Source organism: Bactrocera neohumeralis, chromosome 4 (genome assembly GCF_024586455.1).
Source record: "Bactrocera neohumeralis isolate Rockhampton chromosome 4, APGP_CSIRO_Bneo_wtdbg2-racon-allhic-juicebox.fasta_v2, whole genome shotgun sequence".
Taxonomy (NCBI): domain Eukaryota; kingdom Metazoa; phylum Arthropoda; class Insecta; order Diptera; family Tephritidae; genus Bactrocera; species Bactrocera neohumeralis.
Genome location: NC_065921.1, coordinates 47,016,130 through 47,026,940, shown reverse-complemented (window position 1 = coordinate 47,026,940; position 10,811 = coordinate 47,016,130). Strand labels below are relative to the sequence as shown.

The window sequence follows — 10,811 nt, the reverse complement described above, 5'->3', positions numbered from 1 at the left end:
ACTGAATATTGAATTATAAAAATTAAATTATGAAACTCTATTACGTAAAAAACTTACCTTATTGATGCATTCTTAATATTAATCTATTACTTACTTTAATACTTATCTTAACATAAGCTAGTACAATGTTTAACTAAAGATAATTACTTACCCCTTTTGTAACACCACTACCACTAGATTAAGCCGCTAGTTTAAGATTTAGGCTAAGCGATTGCATAAAACGAAATAAAGCACTCTCTTGTAATTGAACCGTGAAATCGTACGCACGCGTTTTAATTTGTCGGTTGAACTTTACTTTTCGAAACAGGCAATTGGTGATTTTTTATTTTTTAATCGCGCATCCCAATTACAGTAATCCGTGTCTCAAAAACTCTTGTGAAATTTTTCAGGTGGCTTTTACGTTGCTGATTGGGAGAAATCCTTTATTTTGTGTGTGACAATTTTGAAAATTAAATCCATCATTTGATAATGTTGGACGATTGATTTAAGTGTTGTCCTGAGTCAAATTTGTGGACGAACTAAGGGCTTGAGGTTGTTATCGATACTCGGCTCTTTGATTTTTCCTTAACGTTCTTAATAAGAGGTCTGCTCTTTTCTTGCTGTATGTAAACCAAGGTATTTTTACCATGTTAACTAACCTTAATCCGAACTGACGGTTGTTTTATCAAACAACGTGGGTAGAAAGAGCAAGCAAAATATTTTCCGTTCTCTTCGGCCGGATACGTTTTCACATTTGCTCTTACATAAAGCTGATAGAAGAAATAAAACTGTGAAAGATATTATATATATTTACCGATGATTGCTCATCAGTTGTTTCTAGTGATATCTTTAGGAATAGTCACTGCCATCAACTCAAGTACCAAAAACTATGATTTCTTTACAAGATTTATTATTATTTGTTCAGTAATATTTGGCTTAATCGAATAATATTGGATCCTCACGATGCTGCGTTAAAAATATTCGTTGTTATTGAAAGGGTTATTATTATTATTGGTGAAGTGTCCTATGTATATATGTACATACTTATAATATTTATACGAACTGAATATATAGATCTACCAAAAATTTAGATCAGCCCTAATTTCGCCAACATGGTTCGCAATTAGGCGCTTACGAGCCGTTTTCGTTTTCGCCCCTTATACACGAATATGTGAGTGTGCTTGTCCACGGCATTGGTGAGCGGCGTATAAGGTGAGAGTCGCATGGGCAACGTGATGGTGGCTGCTGTAGTGTGGCGGCAGTCTATGCAACGCCGTTGCGGCAGCGTTTGTGTGAAATTGCGGCGGACTGGCTGTGGAAGCGGCGCTGGTGCTTGCGCTTGGCAAATTCGCGGCCTGGCTGCTGCTGAGACGGTGTGATTCATAGTATGGTGTTGTTGTTGTCGATGTATGCCCATAGGACGTATAAGAACCGGACGGTAAAGTAGAGCTTGCTGATGAGTGCTGTGGTAGTAGCACATTATGGCGAGCGGTCGAACGATAGGGCATTGAGCGGCCGAGGCTGTTTTTCGAATGGAATGTAAGAGAGGGTGGAGAATTTTGAAATATTAAGAAAGTTTTTGAATTAACTATATGTGGTTAAATGAAATTGGAATAGAGCTTAAATTAGATATTTGGGAATAAAATGCCTAAAGGTATGATATAAATATATCCTAAAAGTATACCTTTTTATAGAATTATTGTCTACCCTTCGGTAATTTGATGACTTTTTGGCACCAAAGCCTATGCTAACTACCATAATGTCAATAGTTTTATTTTCAATAACATATATCTACATTTTAGATGTATTTTAGAGATTTAATATTTAATTAGCCGCTTATAAGTACGCTACATTTCAGGTTAGAATCATCGAGAATAATATAAGTGCTCACAGTATATAAGCATACTTCCTGTCCCCTAAATACTATTAATTTATTGTGACTTACTTGTAACCATATTTCGGTGATTCATTTTCTTTGCGACGCCTCGAAGCAGGCATCATCATATTCGCCCATTCTCCACGGTTTGCGGCCATCATGTATGTCCTCATGATGATAAATCATGACATTCGGAAGCGTGAGAATGTAGTTCCATGTTTGTGTCTGTTTGTAAGTTGACTTGTATGTGGAGAAATGGTTAGCTTTAACGTACGCAAGTGCACTATTTTTTCACAGGTTTTGTGTGAGTTTCTTTGTTTCCTTTGGCCCTAAATGGAAGCCGTGTCCAATATGTTATCCTGCACTAATACGTGAAAGTACAAAATGATTAACCTTCTACCGTATAACACTTCTGTCAGCCTATCGCACTAATTCTTTTTAAAGCATAGAAACTCAGTTGCAAGGTTAATAACTATCGAATAGAGTGTAGTCAAATGATTTCTTCACGACTTCTGGAAAAGCCACAATTTAATAAAAAAAATTATCGTCTTATAAAAGATTTTTAAAAAATTTTCGCGATTTTAGGATGTTATGAAAGACGTAACACTGCTTTTAATGCAACACAATTACTATGTCACTATTTATTTCAGACTGTTTTTAAAACCATTACTCCGTTATATACACAATATATTTTTAAGGCTATTTGTGGTTCACCAGAGCTTAGCACTTTTTTGCTTTTCAAATTTGTTCTGTTTTTGGCATTCGTATATGCACACTTTTCGTAATAAATTTTTAGGCGCCGACATTTTATTGGCTCACAAAGTGAATAAACCTCTCAGTTTGTTAGGGTATTCCAACTCTTTCACACCCACGATCAAAAATGCAAAATAAAAATGTCTGGGTGATTTTGTTAACAATTTGCTTTAATGGTTGATATATTTAAAATACAATGAAATGTTTAAATATATCTAAATAAATTCGGCAGGTGTAATTGATGATGGAGTCGTCGACTAAAGCTCGCTCTGTGTAGACGTGTTTCGGCTTATCTTTTGCGTATTTCGCACAGTACACATCCGTCTTACGTGCACGTGTTTACTTAGTAAATCTTTGTTTTATTATTATACCGCATATCGTTTTTCCTACAAGTGTTTTCTAAACAAGTGAATCGAGTGTGTAGATATAATAATCATGGCCCCCGGGCCACCCAACCTCGGGAATAACAGGTTCGCTTTGCTTGCCAAGGAATCCCATCCAAAAAGAAAGAAACCCTCATACACGCCCCTTAATTTTCTCGACTTGCCTCAGTCTAGGAAAGAAAACCCTAAATTTATTATTATTAGTGCTTCCGATTCAACGAAACCTATCTCTAATTATTCTTGTTTCGCCGTACATAAAGCATTAGAAGCTATTAGTAAAGAAATTATTTCGATTTCGGAATTACGTGCTGGCAATCTGCTACTGCTTGTGAAAAACAACCAAATTGCCCAAAGGTTCATTTCAACTAAAAAGCTACATGGTGTGTGCGAAATTGTTGCACAATATCATGACAATCTTAATAGCGTAAAAGGTACAATCTATGCACCCTGCCTAAACAATGTCAGTGAAAAAGAAATAATTGAAAATATGAGTAACCAAGGCGTAGTCGGAGTGTACAAATTTTCGAAAACTGTGGAAGGAGTTTCACAATTCACTGGAGTTGTGCTACTTACTTTTGATCGGTTCGAGCTACCAGATAAAGTCACGCACACATTCTTCTTTGAATGGTGGATGGTGGTTACACCAGATCAAATTGATGAAATCATTTCTGCGGAAATTCCTCATGCAGAGAAAGATCCATTATTCTACGAAGTGATGAAAACCAATATGGTGCATGGACCTTGCGGACACCACAATCCCACTTGCAATAAATGCACGAAACACTATCCAAGTGCTTTTCTTTCGGAATCTCAAACAAGAAATGATGGATATCCATTCTATCGTCGTAGCTCATCAGACGGCAATGGCAGGACATTTACCATTCAACTTAGAGTAGTGAATATCGAAGTCGACAACATATTGATCGTACCATAGTCGCCACTATTGTCTAATTAGCATTCAAAACTCATGCCAATGTTTGATATTGTAGTTTGGTGAAATCGACTTTTCCGACTGTTGTGCGTTTCGCAGTTCATTTGCAGAATGGCTAAAGAGTGTTTTTCAACCCAGAGAATACAGTACAGCCAGCGGAAACACTTCCAACAACATTGACATTGACATTGACGAGTTTTTTCTCAACTTGCGTCAGTGATTCGTTTGTGAGAACATTGCTCTATTTGGAAATGCCTTGATATTATGCATGGAATGCATCGCCGAAGAAATAGGTACGCATAAAGCAAGGCCAACCAATAGATTGACATCCAGGTGTGTTCTCAACTAATTCCTTAGGACGAATTTACATAATGCACCCGAAAAACTACGATTGCTAATACCTTCGGTTGCTATTAATAAATGTACGTCGTTCAGTTTGATTTGAGTCATTGCGCACACTTTTCGCGATGGTTATTTCGACATATCAGCCTTCAAATCCGCGTCAATTATGGAACACGAACAAAAGTACATTGCCGAAGACATTTTACATCATATTCGTTAAGAATTGGAAATAGGCAAATTTCGGTTCAAGTGTTCACTTCAACGAAATATGAACTCATCACGAATGTTTATGCCAAATTGGCCAAATTATCGTAACTACGATTGCATGGGTGCGCGCCAATTATACGTGGCGTTTTCCCGAGTTGGAAAACCATCTTCTCTGTACATTTACGCACCGGAATAGAAACCAAAAAATGTTGCTTATCAAACTGCGTTACATTGAAAAAAATTTAGAAAAATCGAAAATAAATGATTTTTAACTCAACGTAAATTCAACTTTTTTTCATTTCAAAACACATAATTTCACCTAGAACAAAGGAAGCGTTGTCACGGCATCATGCGTGAATGGCTGAACCGATTTAGCTGATTTTTTTTTTTTGTTGTTTTCTAATACTCTGTACAAGGTTCTTATGGAAAAAAATATTAAGAAAATCTCTCAGAAAGATTGAAAAATATACATTTCATTTTGCATATTTTAAAAAACGCGCGTAACGAATGTAAACGTAATTCAATTTAAATGTCAGCGTCATTCAATTAAAAAAAAAAAACAAAAATTGTGGTAATCTGTTTTCATGTAAATTTTATTAAGTTTTTGATAAAGTTCGTTTTAAAGACTAAGAAGTTTTTTGTTTGCTAGTAAGTGTTTATTAATCACGGTAAGTTAAATTCACCTTATATCGATTTTTGGTAACTTTTGCTGACTACACAATATTACAATTTGGTATACATGGTTAAACAGAAAAAATATGAGATCATTTTATTTTCAGTTGGATTTTCGTTTTTAACAATGCCACCCACCAGACGTACAAACTTAGGCCGCAGAATTCGAAATACGGCAAGTCAAAGAAATATAAGAACAAATCAAAGGAATGAACTACAAAGAAATCAAAATCAACAAAGAAATGTTGTGTTTAATCCCCACAGAGCTGCATTCTGCTATAATGTGGCAATTGATTACAGTTCAGAGCAAATTGTTGCTATTGGACCAATGAATATTGTATGTCCACATTGCAATGCATTGAAATTCAGAAATGAAGCCCCTGGATTGTGTTGCGCCAGCGGCCAAGTCAAATTGACGCCATTGGTACCACCACCAGAGCCACTACATTCATTGGTTTCCGGAAATGGGCCAGATTCTAATCATTTTTTGACTCATATCCAGCAATACAATAATTGCTTTCAAAAGACATCATTTGGCGCAACAAAAGTTATTGGAGACAATTTTATGCCTACTTTCAAGGTATATAAGTATAATGGCAAACAACTTTATTTAGTTTTTCAACCATATAGCTGATGCAAAATATGTTGAGCCAGTGTTGTGTAGATGTGTTTACAAAGTGCTCCAATACTTGGTAAAGCCTGCTACCTAAAACTGCCATGGAAGGCTACTGTGCACTTTATCGCCGCCGATCCATTGATGACAATGGAAAGTCAACAATAGTCAAAGTAAATCGACAGGACATTGAAGTTGATAATCGTTGGGTTGTTCCGTTTTCGCCATTACTCTGCAAGGCATATAAAGCACACATAAACGTCGAATTTTGCCATTCCGTAAAATCTATTAAATATATTTGCAAGTACGTGAACAAAGGTAGTGACATGGCTGTCTTCGGAGTTGCTGCCGAAAATTCAAATGATGAAGTCACTCAATATCAAATGGGCCGCTATGTTAGTAGTAACGAAGGCATGTGGCGTATATTTTCGTTTCCAATACATGAACGACATCCTACTGTTGTTCACTTGGTCGTACATTTGGAAAATGGTCAACGGGTGTATTTTACAGATGCAAACGTATTACAACGAGTTGACAGGCCACCATCGACAACATTAACCAGCTTCTTTGAAATGTGCTAGAATGATGATTTTGCCAGAACGCTACTTTATTCCGAAATGCCAAGATATTATATCTGGAATCAATCATCTAAAAAATTTCAACGACGAAAACGAGGACAGCCAGTTTCAGATTACCCACAAGTATTTTCCACCGATGCACTAGGCCGTATTTATGCAGTCCATCCCAGTCAAGACGAGTGTTTTTATTTGCGTTTATTGTTAGTTCGTGGTCCAACATCATTCCAACATCTGCGAACTGTTAATGGTGTATTGTGTGACACATACAGAGAAGCCTGTCAACATTTGGGATTGTTAGAGAATGACACTCATTGGGACCAGACTCTTGAAGATGCTGTGATTTCGTCAAATGCTAAACAAATACGAACATTATTTTCTATAATTTTGTCTACATGCTTCCCATCAGCACCGACTGATTTATGGCATAAATACAAAGATCATATGGCGGAAGATATATTGCATCAGATGCGTCTTAGAACATCGAATGCAGATTTGCAAATGAACGAAGAAATTCACAATGAAGCATTAATTTTAATTGAGGACATGTGCTTGATGCTTACCAACAAAGTATTAATTCAAATAGGAATGATAGGATCCAATCGTCCAATGTTCGACTCATTTGATCAAGAATTCAGACGCGAAGCCCAATACGATTCCGAAACATTACGAGAAATGGTTGATAGAACAATTCCCCTTTTAAATCAACAACAAAAATATGCTTACGATACGCTCATGAAAGTAGTGAACGATGGAACTGGCGGATTTTATTTTTAAGATGCTCCCGGTGGAACTGGGAAAACTTTTTTGTTATCATTGATTTTGGCAACAATTCGGTCGCAAAATGGAATTGCACTAGCCCTAGCTTCATCAGGTATTGCAGCTACATTGTTGGAAGGCGGTCGAACAGCTCAGACAGCTCTCAAACTGCCGTTAAACCTTCAAATTAATGAAACTCCAACTTGCAACCTTTCGAGGAATTCTGCGATGGCCAAAGTGCTGCAGCAAACAAGACTGATCATTTGGGATGAATGTACGATGGCACACAAAAAATCTTTGGAGGCATTAGATCGCTCGATGCAAGATTTACGAAATAACAAAAACCGGTTTGGTGGTGCAATGATACTATTGGCAGGTGATTTTCGACAAATATTGCCAGTTGTTCCACGCTCAACGCCAGCTGATGAACTGAATGCCTGTTTGAAGTCGTCCATTTTATGGAAATACATTAAAACACTTAAATTAAGTATAAACATGAGAGTCGAATTACAGGAAGACCAGTCTGAAGAAGTGTTTTCCAAACAACTGCTCGATATTGGTAATGGTATTATTGCTGTTGATACATCATCTGGATACATTACATTCCCTACCAATTTTTGTAACTTTTGTGAATCAAAAACCGAACTCATGGAGATGGTTTTCCCAAACATTGCTCAAAATTACGTAAATCACATTTGGTTAAGCGAACGTGTTATATTGGCCGCAAAAAATGTTGATGTGAATGAAATGAATTTTCATATTCAAGAGAAAATAGCTGGCGAATTGAAGAATTACAAATCAGTTGATTCCATTACTAATGAAGATGAAGTTGTCAATTATCCAACAGAATTTTTAAATTCGCTGGAATTGCCCGGCTTACCACCTCATAATCTGCAATTAAAAATCGGATCAGTAATTATTATGTTACGGAACACAAACCCGCCACGTCTGTGTAATGGTACCCGGCTTGCGGTGAAGAAATTATTGAACAACGTCATCGAAGCCACAATTTTGAAAGGGAAGTACAAAGGCGAAGATGTTTTAATCCCACGCATCCCTATGATACCGAACGACATACCATTCAGCTTTAAACGTTTACAGTTTCCAGTGCGGCTTGCATTAGCAATGTCAATAAATAAATCGCAAGGGCAGTCACTAAGTGTATGTGGCATCAACCTAGAAAATCCATGTTTTGCACATGGCCAATTATATGTCGCCTATTCCCGTGTCGGAAAACCATCAACATTATTTATTTATGCGCCAGAACATAAAACTAAAAATATAGTTTATCAAAAAGCATTAGAATAGAGAGAAGCAGTGAAGGGTATAGAGGCTATTAGTTGCTTTCTAGAGCGCGCGTACGGTGTGTACAATTTTAGAAGCAAGCCAGCAAAATATGTACGATGCGGTGCAAATGAAGTTCGCACACTTTTCGGGAAGATCATTTCGACATATCAACCTTCAAATCCGCTTCAATTATGGTATACGAACAAAAATTACATTGTCGAAGACATTTTACATCGTCTGCGCTAAGAATTGCAAATGAGTCAATTCTGCTTGATACTTCCGGTGGTTTAATATCAATTCCATCTGCCGTTTATCAATTCATGAAAGATAAACTCATAAAGAATATTCGGACATTGGCCAAATTATCGTAACTACGATTTCTTGAGTGCACGCACAATTTTAGCTGCCAAAAATACCGATGTTGTTGACTTAAACTGGAAGATTTAAAGTCAAATTCCGGGAGACACGCGCGCATACAAATCGATCGATCGTCTTGACAATGAGACGAAGCCGCGAATTATCAAGTGGAATTTCTAAGTGCTTTGGAGAGGCTTGGTATGACACCGCATTATTTGCGTCTCAAAGTTGGATCTGTCGTTATTATGTTTCGCAATCTTCAAGCACCGAAACTGTGTAATGCAACCCGACTGATTGTAACGTAGCTATCTTATAGAATGGGGCAGAATGCTTGACTCTACGAATTCCTCTGAGCTCCAACGATTTGCCATTTCAGTTCAAACCTTTTCAGTTTTCAAAAATTCTACAATTTTCCATATCAGTTTCAACGCATTCCGTACTCTCTCTGTACATTTACGCACCGAAACAGAAACCAAAAAATATTGTTTATCAAGCTTCGTTACATTGAAAAAATTTGGAAAAATAGAAAATAAATGATTTTCAACACAATATAAATTCAACTTTCTTTTCATTTCAAAACACATAATTTCAGGCAGGACAACGGCTGCCGGGTCAGCTAGTTATGTATAAAAAGGCTAACGCGATGTTTCGTAGGAAAGCAAAACAATCTAAAAGGGACAGCTTAAATAATTTCTCGGAATCTATCAACCATAAATCAAGCCCGAAAAAAGCATTGTCCGATATTAAAAAATTATCTGGAATATACCCGCAATCCCAGTTGATCTCCATAAGTAATGCTAATGGGACTATCGTCAACGCAAAACAGCTATCTAATTACTTCGCAGCATACTGGTCAGAATACTCGCAGGACTCAAACTTTCATGCCACTTTCATTTCAGACAAAAACAAATATCTCAGTACTTCCCCTTATACTTTGTCAAACATCACAGATTGCAATATAGAACATATTGAACTACAGTCTACACTATCCTCTTTCTCAGGCAAAACCCCGGGTGCCGACAGAATATCGTACCCCATGTTGCAACATCTACCTTCATGTTTGATGGCCAGATTAATTAAGTTATACAACAACATTCTAAATAAAGGTATTTACCGCCAAACCTGGAAAAACGCTATTATTATCCCCATTCCTAAGTCAAGTAGTCCTGCAACAGAAGCATCAGGTTTCAGACCCATTTCACTGCTTAGCTGTTTAGGTAAACTTTTCGAAAAAATTATAGCTCATCGTATTTCGTGGTATGCAATAAACAATAACTCCATTAGTCCGCAGCAAGTGGCTTTTAAAGAGGGGCATGGCACCATTGATGCCTTGCTCCTCTTCGAAAGCTATGCTTCTACTGCTCTTTCCAATAGAAACCACCTTTCTGTGCTAAGTATAGACTTCGAGAAAGCCTTTGACCGCGTGAGAGCTCATGTAGTTCTACGTCAGTTGGTAAAATGGAACCTTGGTGGAAAAATCCTTAAAATTATCCAGTCTTTTCCCACTAATCGCAGATTTGTTTCCAAAGTAAATAACACCTTTTCTAATTATTTCTCTTTACATAATGGTATTCCCCAAGGTTCCCCGCTATCTGTCATTTTTTTTACCGCTGCATTCAATGAAGTTTGTCACATAATTGATAAGTATAAAAATATTTTTTATATATGCTATGCTGATGATTCATTATTGGTCTCTAAACTAAATGACCTAAACCTTGTTAAACAAGATTTTACTAATATATTAGCTGATTTAAGTATATGGTCCGAATCATCTGGAGCCAACGTATCTTTAAACAAATGTAAGAATTTCCATGTTTGCCGCAAACACAAATGTAATTACTTTACATTAGTTTATAACAATATTCCAGTTGTAAACGCTAATAAACTTAAGTTTCTAGGTTTAATTTTTGATAAAAAATTAACTTTCAAAAAACATTGTTTATATTTAAGAAAGCAGCTGGCTGCTAGGCTTAACATTATTAAATATCTATCATCCAAACACTGCTTAATTAACTCGTCAACACTAATAAATGTAACCAGAGCTCTTATATTATCGAAGATAGACTATGGCCTACCC

General features: G+C 36.7%; 1 protein-coding gene across 6 annotated transcripts in view; it reads right to left on the bottom strand.

The window, feature by feature from the left end:
• Window positions 1-866: 866 nt before the first annotated feature.
• The window catches only part of LOC126754631 (actin-binding LIM protein 3-like), a 69,670-nt gene continuing 59,725 nt past the window's right edge, over window positions 867-10,811 (bottom strand). For 2 of the 6 annotated variants that reach the window (XM_050466746.1, XM_050466747.1), the window contains exons 2-3: window positions 1,925-2,219; window positions 867-1,500 (exon numbers count right to left, since the gene is read on the bottom strand). In XM_050466746.1, the coding sequence (XP_050322703.1) occupies window positions 1,137-1,500; window positions 1,925-2,028 (468 nt within the window). In that variant the 5' untranslated portion in view covers window positions 2,029-2,219 and the 3' untranslated portion in view covers window positions 867-1,136. Of the gene's footprint in view, window positions 1,501-1,924; window positions 4,040-10,811 lie in introns of those variants that run through there. The other 4 variants (XM_050466742.1, XM_050466743.1, XM_050466745.1 and 1 more) reach the window with 3 other exon arrangements.